General features: G+C 40.0%; 1 protein-coding gene across 3 annotated transcripts in view; it reads right to left on the bottom strand.

The window, feature by feature from the left end:
• The window catches only part of BRD10 (bromodomain containing 10), a 63582-nt gene that overhangs the window by 13799 nt on the left and 26530 nt on the right, over positions 1–23253 (bottom strand). For all 3 annotated transcript variants that reach the window (XM_089489954.1, XM_089489945.1, XM_089489961.1), the window contains 2 exons: positions 12833–14223; positions 6920–6996 (listed from right to left, as the gene is read on the bottom strand). In XM_089489954.1, coding sequence (XP_089346080.1) covers positions 6920–6996; positions 12833–14223 — 1468 coding nt within the window. The remainder of the gene's footprint in view (positions 1–6919; positions 6997–12832; positions 14224–23253) is intronic.

Below are 23253 nucleotides of genomic sequence, written 5' to 3'. Positions count from 1 at the left end.
GGCTTTCAGCATAAGCTGAAAGTTGCTTAAGGCGCTCCCACGTATGATGCGGGTGCACTGTACTGGCAATATATTTCCTATAGCATTTCACAAGAAGCATTAATATTTTCACAAAGGAAACTGGTTATTCTCATACACATTTCCTGCCCAGGAATGTTATTGTAAAATTTAATTCCAGCACATTTTCAGAGAGTCTAAATCCAACAGTACAAATGAATAGAGCTGTAAATTATTACATTAGCTCAGTAAACAGAGGGAAATGATTGAGAAAATAATTAATGGATTTCATTTGTTGATTTTGATGTTGAAACTGAAAATGATGCTTCTAGAACCTTGTTCAAAATTTGAATTGCTGGCTGTGCTTAAACTATTTCTTACTGTTGCATTGAAAGCACGAAGCTTACAAAGCAAATACATGGAAGATCTCATACTTTTTTAGTTCCTAAGGTTTTATCATTACATTTCTCATCAATTCTAATTAGATCAGTTGGGCTACTCATAGGGTCTGATATATTTTCAGATTTTAAACTGTTTTACTCAAACTCCAGATAATTTTAAGGAGACTTACCTCTAGTAAATCATTTTAGAATTGTATCCTTAGAATAAAAACCAAAGATGCTTATGTTTGCAGAAGCTGTTTCTGTCAGTGAGAATGGCAGAGAGCAAACAGTTCCAATAAGGAAAAATGGGAAGTGCCTGAAGAAACTAGGATGGATGACTCAAGAGTTCTCAACTGAGCTAAGTTTTAAAAATGGCATGTATAAGAAATAGAAAAAGGGGGAAATCACCAAAGAGGAATTCAAACAAATAACTAGCACAGGCTTGCTAGAGAGATTAAGAACAATAAAAAGGGCTTTTGTGGGTATATCTGTAACAAAAAGTACAATCATCCCTCTGGATTCACGACAGTTAGGGGGAGAGGATCCTAGCGAATATGAAAATTCATGAATAATGGGAGGAGGACTAGTGCGCGCACGTGTCTCCCTTCCGAAGTCTTAAACAGCTCTAGCAAGCTGTCTGAGGCACTAGAAGGGCAGGGCAATGCGCGTTGGCCGCTGCCTCCTTCTTTCCCCAAAGCTTGAGAGGGGTCCGGAGACCCCTTTATGCCTTGGGAAGGAAGAAAGGAGGGAATGCTGGCCAGTGCCTCCTTCTTTCCCCAAGGCTTGAGAGGGGTCTAGAGACACCTCTCATGCCTTGGGAGGGAAGAAAAGAGATCTGAATGGCCACTTCTTCCTTCTTTCCCAAGGCTTGAGAGGGGTCCGGAGACCCCCCTCATGCTTTGGGACAAAGGAAGGAGGTCACGCTGGTAGGTTCAGGGAGCTGTATTATTCTCGAGTCCATAGCTGCACGCGCACACCCTCCCAGCTGTTCTTTCCATCCTCTGCTTTTCTGTCACTCACAGGGGAAAAGCCTGGGAGGGATGGAGGGGAGGACTGCGCATGCACACAGCTAGGGACTCATGAATAATCAAAGGCACAAATCTGGAGGGATGACTGTAATTGTTATAGTTGGCCAGTGAAGAAAGCTGAAAGGAACCACTACACCACAGTGGTTCTCTAAAATGTGATGCTGGAGAAGAATTCTATGGATATTGTAGATTACTAAAAAGACAAATAAATGGGTTCTAGAACAAATTAAGTCCTAATTCTCCCTAGAAGCCAAGATGACTAAACTGAGACTGCTGTATTTTGGAAATATCATGGAAGACATTCCTCACTAGAAAAGACAATCATTCCTGGTAAGGTAGAAGGCAGCAGGAAAAGAGAAAGACCTCATTACAGATGAATAGTCTCAATCAAAGAAGCCATGGCTCTGAGTCTGCAAGACATGAGTAGAGCTGTTGATGACTCACTCATAGGGTCACCATAAGCTGAAGTTGACTTGACAGTACTTAATAACTTCCAGAAATACAGTTTAACAGCACATAAAATCAGTAGACCTTAATCTCCTACAGAATTAGACCAAACATTTTTCAAAGCTGTACATACAATATTTTGCTAAACTATTACTCTCAGTTACATCTAACCCAACATAATGTTCTTATGAAAACTGGAGCTTGGAAAGTTACTTCGTAAAAGTAGTCCATTCTCTTTACTCTCTGTAGTGTTTGAAAAGTAGCCTGCTGCTCTTTTATTGAGAGAATGGGGCCATTATGTTACCTGTGTTGCCTTTTACTTTTCTATTACTGTACTTTCCACTGCTTTTTTGATGGAGAGAAATTAGTATGAATAAGAGAATGGAATAAAACTGAAAAAGTTCCTGTTAAAATACCACTTAAACCATCCTTGACATTAAAAAACAACTTTGCTTTTATGTGATTTTTAATACTCTTATTAACCTCCTTAATTAATTACAGAAAACAAGGTTACCTTTAACTCATTATTTACAAGCTCTGATGAAAATAAAATAAAAATCAATAAATACAAGTATTAGACTAACCTGTCTAATAAAGCCATATGTTAAGAAAGCAAAAAAGCTTTTTGATGTATTGAAATATATTTGACTGCCGCAATAATTTTTCAGTTTATGTTCCTGTGATTGTTTTAGATTTAGCAATTGTAATCACTAAAATTGCTATATGTTTGAATAATATGTTCTCCTTCAGTTCTATTATTCCTGTAAGTACACAGAATATAATTGACTCAACAGATCTGTATGCCATACGTCTTGCCAACAGTGAAAATAAAGGGATGAATCCAGTTTAAATTTTAAAAATCTGCACTGAATAGTTTCTGCACTACATCTACACCTAATGGCAGTACTGATGGATGTTACCTTTTGTCAGAGATTTTAAGTTATATTAGTTCAGTAGAGACTAGTAGGATTTGCTTTAAAAAATTGTTACAGCAAGGCAGCAGGAGTGGGCATATCCTGGGGGGTCCAATTGTTATGTCCAAGACTCTATCCTGGATGGCACTGCCTGGTATTATTTTCCACCGGTGGACGTCTGTGGGCCACAAAAACAGGCCAGTGACAAGGCTGGGAGGCTGTATGCTGGACCCCCAACTTACAGTATGGCGCCTGTTCCTCTGACACATACGTTTTTTCATTCCCATGCTTAGTTTTCACTGGTTTGCTCTGGGATTTGGTATTTTTTTTAAATTATTTTCCCTAAAGAACAGTTATATTTCTGCAAGCTGCTGACTCCCCCAAATATGGTAATAGCTCCTTTTTGCTGCCATCATTTTGGTTACATAAGGATCCACAATCCAAGCAGGAAACTTGCTCTTTGTATATCAGATACTGCTATCCTAGACTGGATTAATTATTACTTAAAATAATTTTAAAAATCAGGAATCTTTAGTAAAAATAGAATAGATATAAAATTAATTTATGGGTTCAAAATCCTGAATCCCTATATGAGTTTCCTCCACAGCTTTACTCTGACAGCAAATCCTAGATCAGGGGTCGGCAACCTCCGGCCCGTGGGCCGGATGCGGCCCGCGGGCGCCTTTCCGCCGGTCCCCGGTCCCTCCTGCCACCGAAATCGCCACCAATTCCAGCCGCTCTGGCCGCCATTTTGTCCTTCAAAATGGCGGCGCCCATTAGGAGGCCCGCTGTGGCCTCCGGAGCCCTGAAACAGGGCTCCAGGAGCCGCACCGGGCCTACGGGAGGCCCGCTGCGGCAGCCGGAGCCCTGAAACGGGGCTCCGGCGGCCGCACCGGGCCTTCCAATTGGCACCGCCCACCTCCCTCCTGGCTCCGCCCTCCCTCCTATAAATGGAGGGGCAGGGGGGAAGGAGCAGGAGGCAGAGAGAGAGAGAGGGAGGGGAGGAGAGAGAGGCAGGGAGAGGAGGAGAGAGAGGGTGGGAGGGAGAGGAGAGAGAGGGGGGGTGGGAGGGAGAGGAGAGAGAGGGAGGGAGGGGAGAGGAGAGAGAGAGAGGGTGGGAGTGAGAGAGAGGGAGGAAGGGAAAGAAAGAAAGTGGTTTGAGACAGTGGCATGCGTTTTTTGCTGTTTTGTGGCCTTGCCTAGTCGCTTCCATTCCTGCAAATATTGCTATCATTATGCTTGTCCTTTGGTATTCTCTTTGCAAAATCCCCCCACATGGACTTGCTTGCTCTTTTCTGGGTTGAGACAGTGGCATGCATTTTTTGCTGTTTTGTGGCCTTGCCTAGTCGCTTCCATTCTTGCAAATATTGCTATCATTATGCTTGTCCTTTGGTATTCTCTTTGCAAAATCCCCCCACATGGACTTGCTTGCTCTTTTCTGGGTTGAGACAGTATGCATGCATTTTTCCTGTGTTATGGCATTGCCTAGTAGCTTCTTGCAAATATTGTTATTATTATGCGGCTCCGCCCTCGGAGGGTGGAAACTCCGCCCCTGATAGTGGAAGCTCCACCCTGGCATGCGGCTCTGCCCCAGAGGGTGGAAGCTCCACCCCCCATGTGTGGCTCCGCCCCCGGAGGGTGGAAGCTCCACCCCCCGGCTTCGGCCCCCCAGTTGTCTGAGGGACAGCAACCCGGCCCCCGGCTCAAAAAGGTTGCCTACCCCTGTCCTAGATTGACCCTTGAATGTAGATGACCAATGCTATCTTAAAAAGTAATTTATAATGTTGCTTTCATTAGAATGTCATTATCTTTTCAGTCAGTTTGGTTCTCCCCCTTTCAACTGAACAGTCAAGATTTACAATTAAGCTGCATACTATACTAAGGAAAACTTGCCTGAATATCTTTATGCATTAAATCTATAACACAGTGGTCTACATCAAGTGAATAATCCCTACTAGACCAATCAATCAACCAATGAATCAATGGTTTACTTGTCATTCAGCAACTGAGTCAATAGATCCATTCTAGTTAGGATTAGCAATTGGATTAGGCCAGTAGATCAGTTTTCCTGTTACTTTCTTCTTCCACTGGAATTTATTGGCGAAGCAGGGTTTTATATTCGTATTACTACTACCTAAGTCCTGTTACTTTTGCAGTACCCATAGTGCTAAATAACAGCCAAGCATTTACTGTCCAAAAATAATGGCATGATTCTAAGTAATAACATGTGGTTCTGACTATCACTGTACAGTTTCTACTGTCTTTGAGACTGAAAATTCATTAGTGATGGCTGAATGCCAACCCAATCCATATTACTGGATTTATAAAGCTCTGAAGAACAGTCATATTATAGCAATTAACGTAAAAGACATGACTGCAAATAGAGCCTAAATTATCTACAACTGTTGGACAACCTTCACCAATCTGACAGTTGCCAGATGTTTTGGACAACTGTACCCAGCATCCTCTACCAGCATAGTCAATGGCCAGGGATGATGTGAGCTTTACCTCAAACGTCTTGGGATAATGATATTGAGAAGGGTTATGCCAGCTTTAAGATCTGTAAAAAGTGGCAGTCTCTTATTTTAAAATTCTTAATTTATACCACTCTCTTCAATATTGAGTGGCAAAACATATTTTTATTTTAGAAAACATGGCAATACCTATTATTTATTTTTTAAGAATTGGTCCTATTGAGTATTTATTTGTCCATTCATGATCAATAAATAATACCCTAACTATTCACAACCCCAAAAGCAAACAGAAACCAGGTTGATTACTTGTATACTTCACTTCATATACATTGCACACACACTACAAAAGGATTTGGGTACAGGGTTGGATTACAATGAGAAAGGGGTGCAACCAGACACTGGTTCATGTGTATATTACTGTATGTGTTTCTAATTCCATCTATTATTATTCTAGGGGGGAAAAAAGTTGTAGCTGTGATGCTTATCACACATCACTTTTGTACTGTTATAGTGGTGGATTAGGCCTGCCTTTACCTCTAATTTATCACACAATCGTGTGGCTCTTCTGGTGTTACACTGTAAAGTCAACAAGAATTTGATTTATTTGTGCTGGAAATAATCTGTCGATGACTTTTTTTCCCTGCTGTAGCTCAGTAACTGGTCTGAGCATGAATGTCTCATTCCACTCCATTGTGAGAATGATTGAATGGTGGGTATGGAGTAGGTGTGATCTACTTGTCTCTCCATTAGAATTTCCAAATAAACTTCCAACAGGGACATCTCACACTACAGTTGCCTCTCGGTTTTTGCAGACTTGGAATCCGCATCACTCGCCTGTTCACCGGTGGCAAACGGAGGGGGACAAAATGGGGTGCACACTGCCATTCAAGCCAATGGGGCTTTAATATTGGTGATTTTCTATTTTCACGGGGGGGGGGGGCAGAATGGATGCCCCGCGAAAACAGAGGGGCAACCGTGTTTCCAGTGCTTGGGTGGGGGGAACAAGACTTACCAAGAGAATAACTGTGCTTCCTGATCAGTTTTCTAGGCTTTACACTCTTGAAACCCTTTTCAGATTGTTTGAAACTTTTTTATAAGAATGGTTTGTTGTTATAATGCAATAATAGTGCAATCCTGAGCTGTTAAACTTTGGAAATCACTATTCAAAAGTCTTTATTGTATGGAGATGTTTTCCAAAGATCTCCTTCACTGTTTTAGTGCAGCACCACACACAGTAGAGTTACTGCAATATTGTTGGTTAAATATTTTAAATTATTATTCATTTTACTTTTTTAAAAAACAATAATGTAATCGCTTTGTGATGTTAATTTAAAAAAGCATTGAAGGGAAACCAATCATGACACAGGAGGAGGGGCAAACAGCAATGTCAGAATTGAGGAAGTTGTAGTACAGAAAAGAAAACAGCGAAAGTCATGCTATCAAAAAGCATATTAGCAAGGGAATGATACACAGCATTCAGCTATGCAACTATAGCTTTGCAAGTACGGGTGAAGTGGTTTTCACATGGGATCTGAAACAACTGACTGGTGTGATAAGCACCAACATCTCATTATACCTTCCCCTTAAATTTACTCTTTTATTCCATGTGAGAAAAACCAAATGCTTTCCTCCACTTTTCTGTATTTAAAATATTAAAATTTAAAAGAGATATTTACCTGAAACTCTGGAACAGCAGGCTTTGTAATGGACTTCCTTTTCTTTGTAATTGTTTTTTTAGATATGGATTTTTTTCCTTGAATGGAAAAAGATTTTTATATGTAAAAATAAATAATGCATTAATAAAATCAAATTATGCATAGATTTGAAAACTAGAATGTAACAAACAAATTGTAACAGGCAACAACTGTCTTTCAGAGTAGAAATAAGTATGTATCTAGGTAGCACAAACTATAGAGTGGCTGGTATTCCATACTGCAGTTACAGATTCATAACTTAAAGTTAAACATTTGTAACTGATCAGTATTGAGTAAGACTACTGTTATGGGAATGCCACCCCCAGCTGTTGGATTAGGCAAAGAGGTCTGTTCAATTGGCGATTAGGGTGCAAGGAGGACATTTCCCAACAATGAGTAGGCTGCAACTGTCAGAGGTAGGACCTCATCAGGACCTCTGTTACATGTTCTTGTCACTGCTTTATTGCTGGTTGGAGGAGTACTGGAAACATCAGCCTCCTTCTGCCCCAACTGCCTAATGAATGGATCTACTTTGCTTAATCCAGTGTCTGGCTCTCAAGATGGACTTGGAGGGGGTGAGGTCAGGTTTCTTAGCTACATCTCCTTAACTGGATGGCCAATCTAGGATTCTCATTAACATGCTTATTTGTTTAAAATTAGACCTACAACAATTTTAAAGAATATTTTTATACATCATTTCACTGAAATCCCAGAATGTAGAACAGACAACAATGAAAACAATTCCTCTGATAGGCTCCATATTATTAATATCCCCAAGAGAGCCACATACAGCCCAGAATGGTGATTATGTCAACTCCCAAGACACTCTTTAAAACAAATTTATTTCAAGGCACCCTACATATATATACACACACACACATTACTACTGCCCCATCACAAGCTGTATTTCTTCTACCTGCATCAAACGAGACAGTTTACAGCCACCTTGAATCCCATTTTGGGAGAAAGGTAGGATATACAATAAATCTCATAAATAAATAAATAAATAAATAAATAAATAAATAAATAAATTTTACATGGCCAAAGCCCAAAGCTCTAAAGAAGGGAAACATCTCCAGTCCCCTACAGTTGCATAAACCAACGCTTTTTTTGAATCAACTACTTTTAAAAGAGCAAAGGGGAATTATACAAGGAAAAAAACAACAACCAGCCACAGAGTTTCAGGAAGGCAGCAGCTCCACCAAAAGAAGAACAGAACACCTCCTTCCATTTACCCTATTATAGTTATGGTGTCATTCAACCTGTATACATCAAGGAGTTGTGAACAAGCATAATCTTTCATTGACTGACTGACTGGTTGACTGAATTTATACCCCATCTTTTTTCCAGGATGGGAGCCAAGGCATCCTTTGTCCACTTGTACGTAACTCAGGATGAAGTATCTGCCTTATTATCCAGACTACAGACCAGATACCTTTAGGAGTTATCTGCAAGGGGCCACACATTGCATGGGGCCAGAAATTAATGATACCATCCTTTCCCCTTTTTTGTCCCCTTTTTTCATCCCCTTCTCCCTCTTTTCAATGGAAACTGCAACAACAAAATATACACATGCACACCTGGGGCTTCTGGAGGTTCTGTTAAACTCTTAAAAATTAAGGGAGAAAAGAACATCATCTACAGATATCTGTTTATGTACCACTTGTAGCAGAAGCTTCCAGTCCCATGCACAGCACAATATTCCTTGAATTATTATCATTATTGTGTATATATACTAAAAGCAAACTCAGAATGCTTGCAAATCCTTATGTAGCCAGAATATGTATCACATACAAGGTAAACCTGAGAGAATTGACAATGTACAAAAATACTTAGGGGAAAAAACAGTCCAGTAAGAACTTAGTGTGTGTTTGATTGGGATGCTCTGCACTTAAGGTGGAATTTGTTTGAGTAGGTGTTAGTCCTACTGCTTTGCAAAATAATCGATACAAACGCCATTTGGAATTTATATCCCAGCCATTTTTTGTCTGTAGAGGGGGGAAAAAACCTTTACATGGTATATGGCTAAAACTCGGAGACTATGGACAACTTTTCAAGTCAGAAAAACATAAAATGCTTACTCAGTAGGTCCAGTCCTGAAGGGGACTTATATGATTTCAAAAACTTTTCCACTTAGTGATCTGTGAGTTCTGCCTGGACAGATAAATTTCTCCTCAATACTCCACATATTTTGAACAATGGTGCAAATTTGACCACAAAAATGTTTAGTTTCCAACTCATTAAAGTAGTCTACGGTCCAAAACACACTGCAGAAATAATCCAGTTTGAGACCACCTTAACTGCCCTGGCTCATTGCCAGGGAATCCTGGGAACTGTAGTTTTGTGAGACATTTAGCCTTCTCTGTCAGAAAGAGCCCTGGCGTCACAATAAATTACAATTCCCAAGATTCCAGGGCAGTTAAAGTGATCTCAAACTGGATTATTTCTGCAGTGTGTTCTGGACCTACAAAATTTAGGAAGGTATAATCTGTGCAATTTAAAATATATATATAAACTTCTTTTGATTAATTTAGGAGATAACAGTATGTAGTATACAATACTACATACCTGCCCACGCATCAATACCTAACTTAATTCATGCAAACACAAAGCATTTTCCATAGTATTCTTCTTGCTGGACAAGACCTTTGCATACTATTATCTGAAGAAGATTATTAGAAGTCATTTGGGGAATTATTTTACAAATAACTAGACATGGTTTTCCACTAAAAATGGGTTTTGTGAAAGAAACAGTGGGTGTTTTGCTCAAAAAATTCTCACACCGAAAACATATTTCCTTTTTGTGCAAAATCATGTTTTTGTACAAAAATAAAATATGTATTTCCATGAAATACTCTGCAAACTGTAAAAAAATCTTCACCTCTGCACTATTATTCTTGCACTGATCTATGTCTGTCAAGTGCCAACAAACCTATTATTCTGCAGGGAAACAAACAAATATTTTTTTCCATCCCTGAACTAGGTGCTCCACATAAGCATAGGCCCCCAGGGGGAAAGAGAAAAGACACAAGTGGTACAGAGAGCCAGAGGGATGCGGATGGTGGTAGGTTGAGAACTAGACACCCAACACGCCTGTTTTTAACTTATTAAAAAACTTTCATTTTTAACCTCAACAGTAAATAAGTTACACGGACTTAAAACATCAACAACTGCACCTTATCTTCCACACTTTTGCTGTCCTTTCAATTCATAAACTGCAACAGAAATGCAAGTCCTCTTTATGTGAATCTGTTATTTGATTTTTAACTTGTTAAGATCCAAGGACTAATGCTATAAGTATTTAATAATACTGAAATACAGGTTTTTCTACGTTTTCACGTTTTATTTTAGGTAGTCAACTGTGTGAAAGCAGGAGTCATTAATTTGCTTTTTACGAGGCTACAGGTTCAGCTAGGATATTTGTGATAAGATTTACTTTAAAAATGCCAATTAAAATGGGGGCCAGCAGTGAGGTTTAGTATTTTATTTAGGATGTTTTCTAAGAAACAGGAACACCCTGCTTTAAATGGAAAATATAGTTTGTAAACTCATCCATTTCTATCTATTATAGCTTCAAATAAAGACATATTTTATTTGATGTTTGAGGAAAATGAACACTTGGTAATTTCAAGATTCTACCTATCTATGTGATTTAGTGAATCACACAGACAGAATCAATTTGAGTGAATATCTGTCTATACTACTCTCTATTTAGAGTGTTTAAAAATAATTTCTCTGCAAATTATGTAAACTTCCCCTGCAAACCTGCCCCACAAAAATATACACATATGTTTCAGGTAAACAAAACAAAAAATAGGGAAGCTATACATTTGTTGATTATATATATATATATATATATATATATATATATATATATGCCAAACATGAAAGAATGTCTTAACAAAATAATCTGTGCTACTGGCTCACAGCATATGAAACAACCCAAAATAATTGATTAATTACATTAACTACAAAATGGTTAAGGAATAATGGTGATGTAAGAATTAAATGCCACTCCTACATGGATAGTAGGCATAAAAACAGAACATACTGAATTTTCTGGAGCTCTTTACAATAAAATGTTAACAAGTTCCTGGTTTTTCTAGCCTTGTTATATTAAATTAAAATCAACCCTCTATTCAAATAAATTTAATAAGATATTGGTGAAGCATTTTAGAGGTTGGGAAAGTTGTTTCTTGGACTACAGTGTTCAGAATTCTCTAGCCAGCAAGACCCAGGGACTGGAGGATTCTCAGAGTTATGTTCAAAAAGTAACTTTTCCAAACTGCTTACAGTGCCCCAAAGTGCCAGGAGCAATGCAAGGATGGTTAAAGCTTCATGCATACTTCAGGCAAACAGTACCAGAAGAAATTAGTAAGTGTGGGCTATGCTTATATTTAGCAAGATCAGCTGAGTTTATTTAACACATCATAGGCTCTGACACAAAGAAAAATCTATCACAGAGAAAGATAAAATTACCATACAGTCAGCCCTTCTTATACACGGATTTTTTTATACATGGATTCAAGCATCCACAGTTTGAAAATGTTAAAAAAAAAGTATAAATTTCAAATATCAAGCCTTGATTTTCCAATTTTTATAAGGGACACCATTTTGCTATGTCATTATATTTAATGGGACTTGAGCATCCACTAATTTTGTTATCCATAGGGAATCAAAACCCAGTGTATAACAAGGGTCCATTGTATATATTTGACTGTAAGTCAGCCTCATATATATTTGGAAGACATGTTTTGGGACCTAAATTATGGATTTTGATATAGACCGTGGATAAGTCAAGGGTAAACTTAGGGCTACATAATAAAGGATGAAAAGGATGAAACAAAGAAACTGATGCCAAAGAATGCTGCTATTTTCCCATCCAGGCATTCAAAAAGGTCAGAAGCGGTACCACAGTGGAGAGAGTAGAGGGGTTTGGTGCTTCTTTTAGGTTCTCCTGGGATGGACTAAGATCTTACCTTTTGCCACTCTACTCTGAGAAGAGGATGGTTCCTATTTTGATAAGAGTACTTACACTGACCTTTAGATAAGTCAACCCAGATTTTTTGGATTGATTTTTTGACTAACATTTCTAGACTTCTACATGAGTATACACAATAATGTTCTATGTAGTATCTAGCACACTTTATTCTTAAGGCTCATAGAAGATAGGAAGCTGGCAGATTTGTCATTGGATTTCCCACATTTTTCATGTTTTTAATTCCAAGTAGTTGTGGCACTTGGTGAAATGGATTAGACAAGGGCAAAGAAGAATGGGGGTGTTTGTCTCTTACCCTCTTCTGCACAAATTCAGTCTAAATAATGTATAGCCCTAAAAGTTGCTACTTGTAAAATGAAGAAAACACCTAATGCTAATTAATTAATACTGTGCAGTCTCAAGCTAAAGAACTGCACAATGACTCTCAGATTTATTTATTTTTGTGCATTTTACATTTTTGTTCTGTAAGCAGTGAGATCTTTTTTCCAGAGGCTACTGCTACACCGTACAAAATCAGGGCAAGAAAAAGTAAGCCTAATGCTTACGCATCAGAAGGTTTTTTTTTTAAAGTCACTGTGAAATATGTGGCATACTAGTTCTAGAGATTTAGTGTGCTGGATTAGAATTTGGGAGGTCTCAGTTTAAGCCTCTGGACACCCCCAAACATGAAACTCACTGGGTGACCTGGAGACAGCTAATCTTTCTCTCAGCCTGAGGATAATGTGGAAAATAAGAAAGCCACTGATATTACCTGACACTTGTTAAAGGAACAGCAAGATATATGTGTAACAAACAAATAAAATCTTTAAATACAAAGCAACCATTTCTGGTGATTTTTTTAGATCTGTAACAAATGTATGCATTGTTAAAATCATCTTCGCATCATATCACCTTACCAGATTTGTGCTTCTTGTGTTTTGCTTTCTTTTTCATCAGGAGTAATTTATTCTGTAGCTCAGGTTTATAAGATTTCAGCGAGTGGAGGTGAAGCTCACGTTTTCTCTGAAGGTTTTCATTTAAAATACTTTTCAATTTCTTTTTTTTCTTTTTCTTCTTCTTTGCTCGTACTTTGTTAAACCTTAGTGTTTTGTTTTCTACAGAGAGCTCTGAAGGTACATCTTTAGGAACTTTGGGGCAATTCATGTCTGGATGATCACAGTGATTCCCATTCACATGCAGGTGGCAGGTTTTGAGAGTGTTCTCTTTTAACGGAGTGGCCTCTGTTTTCACTATTAAAGATTCCACACATTTTTCTCCATTTTCCACAATCCGAATTTCTCCTGGGCTGAGAGGCCCCACAAATCCAACATTCTCTCCTGGAACAATGGCCCTATCTCTATTTTCTTTACAGCAGTCTGTTGTAAAGTCACAGTCCTTGTGAATATTTTCTTCACAGCTGGGTTTCATTTCTTTTTCTGGCATGACATTCAAGAGGTCCAAGTGGGTTTTTGCTGAGCAAATATTTTTTCCAAGTGCTGCCTTTGTTTGGAATAACAGCTCCTTAGCACTAACTTCTCCGTTGCTTTTAATGGTATTTTCACACTTCACTTTCTCCAATTTAATCCGTGGTACTCTTTTTACCTTAATGGGAGAAGCTGGAAACTCAGGGGCATAGAAAGGCTTCTGTTTGTAAATCCGCACATCTGCACCACAGAACTGTGGGAAATGAACATAGGCATGTTCTAAGTAGTCATAACCCAGAATCACTTCCCTGCACTCATGAATAGGTTGACCAAGTACGGCATCTTGAACATCCTTTTGAGTCTCATATACAAAGTCACAAAGGCCTTTTAGCAGCCATACCTTTTGACAAAATGGGAGGTCATGAAATGGTTTTTCCTCCAAAGGATTAGTTTCTCCGAGGACTTTAAAAAATTGAGGACAAAGACCAAGCTTTTCTGCACAACCATCTGGATTATCAGTTTGTCCCACAGCTGTATACCACTGCTGTACTTTCTGCCTAAGTGCTGCTTCCCAAGTTCTGTAAGGGAGAGTTGGTCTTCGATGCAAGGTAGATCTTCGGTTTGGAGGACTCAATAAAGAAGTCATTATTTTAGATAGAAAAGCACTGCACTGGGGCATCAAAAGGCAGCGTTCCAATTCATAAAATACTATTTCTGGCAAGTTTAAAATATGTTGTGCTAAACAAAGGAAATGGCCAATTGCTGGAATTTCCCACATATTTTCCATCCGGTTTGGTGCTGCTTGAGATAAAAGGGACTTTTCCCATTCCTCAATTTCTTTTTGACTAGCTTCTTCTGCCTCTTTCCGTTCTTGTTCTCGAAGTCTAATAAAATAAAAACAATAACAATTCCAGTTTAATATTAAAAACAGAAACAAATAAAAATAAAAATGATACCTAAAAGCAAAATAGAACACATTATTGTCAAAAGATTGTTAACTTAGTATTTGATTCTATGATAATTCAACAATACTGAAATATAGAACTCCAATAGGTGCTGGCTAAAATGGTGGAGACTGACATGTATGTGTCTCTGGGCACTGCAGCTATGAGACAGGGGTCAGCAACGCATAATAGTCATAGGTGCCAGGGTAACCCCACCCCCATCCTTTCTTTGCTAGCTGCTCCTCTAATTCATTTTAAAAAAAAATTAATGGCAAAAATGGTTATGGCAGTTAAGATTATGTGAAAACCATAGTTCTGGCCTGTCACCTACATTTCCATCATTAAGAATTTTAAATGAGGGTAGGTGCAGGTATCAAGAAATAAGAAAGAAAAAGATAACTCCATGTGGTAAACTAGGTGGGAGAGGATTTGGTGAGTAGCAAGAAGCTTAGACAGGGAAATCACAGAAGCAGTTGTATACAATTTGGATTTTTAGGAATTATTTATGTGTCTGGTTGCTTCCTATGTGGAGCGGGTGTCTTGTGGGTTTTTAGGTTACTTATCTCTTAGCCTCACTAGTTTACACTTCTGTGAAATGCATATATTATATGACCAAAATAACTGGGTTCAAAGGAGTAGCCTCGTGCCCTGAGACTCAGATGTCCACCTCCATGTTGTATTTAGTTACAAGGGCTGGTTGCTTATCTTTTATCTTCAACAGTTTGGTCCCTGTGAAGTGGTAGTGCCTGTACACCATGACAACTATTTTCTGATGGTAGCCACAATACTTTTTCAATATTCAGAATGTGTCTATGAGCAGTTTGATGGAGATACCCAAGAATAATATACAAATCCTTACCCGATGCACTTGTTTTTCTCATTTATTCTTCATTTCATGTAGTACAATTCATGCAAATGCAGCAGGTCGTTTTCCCCTCTAGTTTTTCCACATGTACATCTCATCCACATAATTAACTTATAGCACAAACAACTGAGATCTGCAACTGAGATCTGTTCCAGTACATCTTCCTTTCTAATCAGAATGCTGCTGTTCAAGGTTCTTTCTAAGTAGTGCATTCACACCGATGCTCTCTACCCTGATTTTCTAACTCACACAACAAAATCAAGATGAGACTGCTCAGCATTCAAGGTGTGGAGTTTGGGGGTGTTCTCACTTAAATTGGGGGGGGGGGTTGTTTTTTTTTTTTTTTTGAGTTTTAGCACAGATCTTGTATTTCACCAAACTGCAGGATGCCTCAAACATGATACCTCTTTTATTTATTGATGGATCTCCTTCTTCCATAATTCTGCCATCTGAATATGGCACTACAAGAAATCTAAACATTATCTCTCAATCAACATTTCAAAAAAAGAAAAAGGTGAGAAGAGTTCTACATGCTGTTCATAACACACTTAGAAGTTTACTGTTTGGCAAGTAAGCAAAGATGAGGCTGACATAATCAGGGAATTTATTGTTCCAAAATGCTGAAAACTTTCTGAAGTAACACATAAAAATGGAATGATAAAAGGAGAAAGAACTTATATTTAATGACAATATGCTATTGGAAATGAAATTTTCAGTGTAATACCATCAAGTATAATATTGGAATAGGGACCCTGTACATTTTTGCATATTCTATCTAATATGATATACTAGTCAGCAACATAAAGTAGCAATCCTAAAGACATATCCTTGTTAGCTTGTGCTATTGTACAAATGTTACATTTTCATGTTATCAGATTTCTTATTCAATTCAACTGGCTTCAGAGCAGGTTACGGAGTTGAGACTGCCATGGTCGCCTTAGTCGATGATCTCCGTCTGGCCACCGACAGAGGAGATATAACTCTGTTGGTGCTCTTGGACATCTCAGTGGCCTTCGATACCATTGACCATGGTATCCTTCTGGAACACCTGAGAGAATTGGGTATCGGGGGCACTGTGCTCCAGCGGTTCCGGTCCTATCTCTTGGGAAGGTTCCAGATGGTGAGGCTGGGGGACAGTTGCTCTCGTAAAAGAGAGCTTACATCAGGCATCCCTCAGGGCGCCATTCTGTCCCCCATGCTATTTAACATTTACATGAAGCCGCTGGGAGAGATCATCCGGAGCCATGGAGCGCGGTGTTATCAGTACGCTGTTGACACCCAGATCTATCTCTCCATGTCTCCGACTGATACAGTGACTAAGGATGGCATCTCTCCTCTCAATGCCTGCCTGGGGGCAGTAATGGGCTGGATGAGGAAAAACAAACTCAGACTGAATCCAGAGAAAACAGAGGTACTCATGATAGGTTCCCCTAGCCCGGGCAGGGAAATTTGTCATCCTGTCCTAGACGGGATTAAACTTCCCCTAAAGGACACTGTTCGTAGTATGGGAGTACTCCTGGATCCGTCTCTGCAATAATCATCTCAAGTAGATGCGATGGCCAGGAGTGCTTGGTACCAGCTTCGGCTGATACGCCAACTACGTCCCTGTCTGGACTGAGGGGACCTAGAAAAGGTAGTACATGCACTGGTATCCTCTCGTTTGGATTTCTGCAATGCGCTCTACATGGGACTACCTTTGTATCAGGTTCGGAAACTTCAATTGATTCAAAATGCAGCAACCAGGTTAATTATGGGGACAGCAAGGTCCGACCATATAACACCTGTCTTAAAATCTCTTCACTGGCTGCCAATCCGTTTCCGGTCCCAGTACAAAGTGTTGGTTATTACCTTTAAAGCCCTAAATGGCTTGGGCCCAGGTTACTTAAGGGAACGCCTCTCCCTGCATAATCCACCCCGCACTCTCAGAACAACTGGTAAATTACTACTTAATTATCCTAAGGTGAGATTGGCGATTACCCAGCAAAGGGCCTTCACAGCAGTAGCGCCTTCTCTTTGGAATGCCTTACCTGAGGAGATCCGCCTTAGTGGAACGGTTGAAGCCTTTAAAAAGGCATTAAAAACCCATCTCTTCCTACAAGCCTACCCTCCCAATTCCTTGTAATAATGTTTTCCCGCTATTGATTGTGATGTACTGATATTTAGGATTTTAATGATGTTAAATTATATGTTTTTTACCTAACATTTTGGATTTAATTTGTATTAATGTGTATTCTTAATATGTTATTCACGGTATTGTTTTTTATTGATATGTTGTACACCGCTTTGATCCTGGGAAAAGCAGTTTATAAAATAATAAACAATTTAATTTAAAGCAATCAAAAGTGAAGATTTAATATCCACCCCCAATATTTGCCACAGCACTGTTACTACATATCCTATAAGTTCCTTGCTTTGCATTTTTCTTAATTAGTCTACAGCAGCATAGCAAGATTTAGCAGCAGGTTCAGCTCCAGGGTTAGCTGAGCTGCCTTTGTTGGACAATGGCCCCCTGTCTGTGAGGCTCCATCCAACTGGAGAGTAGTCCACTGGGCTGCCTACCATCTCAAAGGTTCAGTGACATGCACCAGGAGACTGTAACTACTTCCATTTCTCCTTTGTATAGAAATCCAAGCAGCAAGCAAATTCATATGTGCAGGCCTGGTGCGCTCTGTGCCCTTGCCAAGCCAGAGCTGTATGCTAGCAGTTAGTCCTCTTGGTTGTAGAAATGGGACAGAGTGCCATGCCTACATATCCAGATCTGCTGCATCAGCATTTTAGCTCTGCTACCCCCTCAGGGGTGAAGCCAGTATAATTATATTCCTTGCCACGACTTGGTAACTTCCTCAGTTCCTACAACAGCAGCTTGCAACCACATAGTGGCATACAATTAGGGGCCTACTGGAGACGCCTGAGAATGCAGCATGCTGCTTTCAGTATGAAATTCAGATAATTTTAGAAGGGTTTTAGGGGAGGGACCCTAAATTAGTGGTGGAGTACATATCTTGCATGCCAACAGTTCTAGTCTCAGTTCTTCAGGGGAAAATCCCTCCCCTGAAATCTTAAGAGAGTGGCTGCCAGTCAACCTGACAAAACTGGAATTGAGGGATAAGTAGTATGACCTGTAACAGGAAGTTTCCCATGTTCTTAAACTAGATTCTAACAACTCCAGTACACACAAGCAGAAGTCAAAATGTCATTCATGGGCTGTGAGAGTAAGGAAAAAGCAGAAGAGAGAATCCTATTGTAAGTACAGTACATCACTTGTTGCTCCTACTGGAATGAGTAAAAATGCCAAGTACAGTATTTATTTAGCCCCAATGTGGTCACATACCAAATTTCTAACATCTCAGCAAATGTTTCTTTCTAACCAAGTATTTTACTGTAATTTTTAAAATTACATTCAGTACCTGTTACAATTATGTTAGGGATGGGATGGATTGATTTAAGCCAAGGTGATCTGGATCACTGATTTAAATAATATTTACTTCATCAAGAATAAACAGTGATTGAAATCAAGCTTGCCAAAGTTATTTCTTAACACTTTAAAAAATTTATTGGGCAAATCTTATCACCAAAACATATTTGTAACTCAGAACAGTATTTTACAGCATCAAGAAGGCCATTAGTATAATATTTTAGGTAACTTGATCTTTATTACTTAAAGAAATAGCCACGGTAGTCTAGATCATTATTCAAAGAGATCTTATAGCATCTTTGAGACTAACTGAGAGAAAGACGTTGGTAGCATAAGGTACTAATCAGCAAAGGCGTTCCTGCACCAGCTCTCACCCTTCACCACTATGTGTGTGGTGGGACTTCTGGGGTGCTTTCTAGGCATGCGCACATGCACGCTAGCCAGAGTATGTCAGAGTAGCGCATGCAGGTGGGCAGGGTGGAAAGGCGAGCAGCCAGAGAAACAGGTGGAGTGGGGTGGAGTGGCGCATGCTAGCTGGAGCGGCATGTGTGGACAGGCAGGGTGGAGAGGCACATGGGAGGTAGGCAGGCGGGCAAGCAGCCAGAGATGTGTGCGGGAGGCAGGCAGGCAGGGTTGAGAACGGAGAGGCAGGTAGGCAGTAAAGAGTGGTGTGTGCATGTGTGTGTGAAGTGGTGCGTGTGGCCTGGAGTAGTGCGTGCATGGGAGTCAGGAGGGTGGCACATGCACATGTAGATGGCACAGGGGGCTGACTAGGTGTCACCCCTCCTTCTGAGGTGTCAACCGGTGCGGTCCTCACCCCCGCAGTGACAGTACTGCTAATCAGAGTGGGAAGAGAACACAAGGGACATCCAGTCCAACTCCCTGCCACACAGGAAAACACAATCAAAGCATCCCTGACACATGGCCATCCAGCCTCTGTTTAAAAGCCTCCAAAGAAGACTCCACCACACTACGAGGCAGTGTATTTCACTGTCTAACAGTATTTGCTGTCAGGAAGTTCTTCCTAATGTTTAGGTGAAATCTCTTTTAATGTAGCTTAAATCTACTGCCCAGTGTCCTAGTCACTGGAGCAGGAGAAAACAAGCTTGTTCCATCCTCAATATGACATCCCTTCAAATATTTAAATATGGTTATCATGTCACCTCTTAACCTTACCTTCCCCAGACAAAACATACTCAGCTCCCTCAGTCGCTCATCATAGGGCATGGTTTCCAAACCTTTCACTATTTTAGTCACTCTCCTCTGGACACGCTTCAGCATGTCAAAAGTCCTTTTTGAATTGTAGTGCCCAGAACTGGACTTAATATTCCAGGTGAGGTCTGACCAAAGCAGCATAAAGTAGTACTTCCCTCAGTCTAGACACTATACTTCTATTGACGCACCAGAAGACTATATTGGCATTTTTAGCTGCTGCATGACATAGTTGACATATGTTCAGCTTGTGGTCTACTAATACTTCCAGATCTCTTTCCCATGTACAATTGTCAAGCCATTTGTCACCCATCACTTGGAGCAAGCACACGAGCGCTACCCCAATCTGGTCCTTCACCAGTGTTTTAAACCGGCTTCTGAAAAGGAGTTTTTCTCTGCTCCTTTTCAAGCCGTCTCTTTCTGGTTTGGGCAGCATTAGCACAGCTTCCAGCGCTGTTTGGGGCATGTGTTTGGAGCATCTAAACACCACACCCCAATGTAGCCTGAAGGTAGACCATCTGGCACATCTGTTTCAGCCTCTAGTCTATGAAAGACTATGTTATCAACTTGTTTCACTCATTTGATCTTTATTAATTCACGAAATGGTATATAATTGCGGGATACAGACCGCCCAAAAAGGGTGGTCTGCCCGCGCCTTGTTTTGCTGCACGAGGGAACCGCAGCGGACAAACTGCGCAGCTCCCTCACACCATAAGGACGTCACAGTGCACCAATGGCACACTCGTGACGTCCTTATGACACTGGGACGTGCGGATGCTAAGCGCCCGTTGCATCAAAATGGCAGCGCCCGTGTATACAGGGCGCCGCCATTTTGACGCCGTCACGTGCTAGGGGTAAGGCCAATATGGGTGGTGCGCCCTTGGCCAACCCCTAGCATGTGACGGGGGCATAGCAAAGGCCCGTCTGGAGAGGGCCAATGTCAGCTTTCAGAGCAGAAATTAAGGATGGTTAAGAACTAGATCACACATAAACAATGGGCTAAACCAGGGTAGACACCATGCCAGCCCCTTTGGGACATAGGTAGTCCTACCCCCATGTCTGCATCTCAAATACAAAAATGGATCAATTACATCTTGTCTACCCCAACCTAAACCCAACATTAGTCCTATCTACTTCAGACCCTTTGAAATGAATTAGACTGATTAGTTTTAACTACTCTGATTAATTTCAGGAGTATGCTGGATTGGTCTAAACTGAGTTTAACAAATAGCAATAAGATTTTATTAAATTAAATTTTTAACAATTCTATCCTGCTTGTCTCTTTGCACATGTAACTTCAGTGGGAGAAACAGAAAATGAAAGCACAGATGTTTCAAGGAGCATGAGGTGATAGTTAGGCTCGAGTGAGTCATTTTCATAAAAGGAAAAAAATGAAAGGAATATCCATTTTTGACTGGTACACAATTCTATGTGCATGTGACAGAGCAATTAATTATCTGTTATGGGTCTGTAAGAGTAGATATATCATGCTTTGCAGAAGTAAGGGGAAAGCTTCAGAAGACAAAGTTCCCTGGAGAATTCTTTGGATTACAATGGCCTGTTACAGACTGCCAAAATAAAGCTGCTTCAGGTCTCTTTGGAGGTATGCTGTTTAAATGATGCATGCATCCTAAGAATCCGGAAGCCGCACCAAAGCTGCACTCCAGTGCTTAGGAATGGAGTGTGGCTTTGGCATGACCTCCAGACTCTTAGGACCCATGCATCATTTAAATAGCATACCTTCAAAGAGACCCGAAGCAGCTTTATTTTGGCAGTCTGTAACAGGCCAATATATTTTTCATCCTGAATGTGATCTGTTCACTGCCATACAGGAGCTCCATGATTATGTTTGGAAAATGTTTATTTATTTATTTTATGCCAATGTTTTCCATGTTTCTTCCCAAAACTGATGTTTACAAAGTGTACGATAAATACCCACAGATTTACATGCTTGTAACAAAAGGACAATCATGTGAACTGATCCTGGATTGTGCATGTGAAGTAATATAGGAAAAATAAGGTGTTTTACTCAAAATGAAATTAACATTTACAGTCTTGATGGTATGCGCTGAAAATGTTTCCTCAAATCAGTTCAGCCTGCCACAGACAGGCGGCCGCTAGATGTGTTGGACTACATCTCGTATCACTCCTAGTCACTGAAAATTATCAAAACTTCATTCACAAATAATTAAGGATTTTCTATACCTTGGCTTAATTATAAATAAGAATAGCGACTGTAGTTAAGAAGATGACTAGAACTTTGAAGGACAAATATGAAGGAACTTCCGGCAGGCCTTCCCAGACTAGGTTAGATCCATTAGATCCATTACACTTGCCTCCCCCTCTACTGACACCTCTATTGCTACTGATACCAAAATTGTTTGATACCATCACCCCCATCCCCCCCCCCTTAGAGGAAGATTCATTTTTTCCACTAATCTGCCTGGAATTTTAATGTATTCCTATTGGATAGTTTTAAATTCTTTGTGTTTCATCTCTTTCTATGAGTTCATCACTGTTTTTATGATTGGGGGGAGGTTTTTAAATTGTAATTTTTAATTGTTTGATGTTTTATTTATACTGTTGGAATCCACTTTGATTCCTTCAGGAAAAAGTGGAATACAAATAATAATAATAATAATAATAATAATAATAATAATAATACAAGAACCTGAACTGTAATAATACCGTATATCATTGAATCAGAATTGCACATGCCATATTTCTGACCTCTAAGCAAGGTTGTGAAAGCTGGACAGTTAAGAAAGCTGACAGAAAGAGAATCAACTCATCTGAAATGTGTGATGCTGGGTGAGAGTTTATGCATACCATTGACTACCAAAAAGGGAAATGCATGGATCCATGAGTATATCAAGGTTGGACTCTCGCTAGAAACTAAGATAACCTAACTGACATTGTTGTACTTTGGACATATCAGAAGAAGACATAATTCCTTAGAAAAGACAATAATGCTAGGTAAGGTAAAAGGCACACAGAAAGAGAGAAACCTCAGTTTAGGTGGATATTCAGGCAAGCAAGCTATGGCCCTGAGTCTACAAGACCTGAGCAGGGCAGTTGATGACAGGAGTTGCTATTACAAACAACGGGAACTGAAGTCTCACGGTTTTTGGCATCTGCCGGGGGGCAGGGTGGCCTCTGGAATGGAACCTAGACAGATATGAAGAACCAACTGTCTCATCTTTTCTGTAACTATGCAATATCAATACAATTTTAAAAAATCTGACAATTATATAGCCAACATTTGTACTTAATGTTAAATCATGATTTAATGCTACATGGATGAGAGTCTCTAGAGCCAAAGCAAAGGGTTTGACTCAGGTGTCTTTTCCTCTTGTCCTCTTCGCTCTTATACAACTGGAAACAGGGACGTAGCCAGGATTTAAGGAAGGGGGGGGGGGTCAAGACTAAGTGCCACCATTATAATGGGGCTTGGGCACGGCGGGGCAGCAGCACGCAC

This window comes from Sceloporus occidentalis, unplaced genomic scaffold (assembly GCF_023333645.1).
Source record: "Sceloporus occidentalis isolate IW3139 unplaced genomic scaffold, rSceOcc1.0.p SCAF_1, whole genome shotgun sequence".
NCBI classification, from domain to species: Eukaryota; Metazoa; Chordata; class Lepidosauria; order Squamata; family Phrynosomatidae; genus Sceloporus; species Sceloporus occidentalis.
Note: the sequence above shows the minus strand (reverse complement) of the source record. Positions and strands in the feature narration are given on the sequence as shown.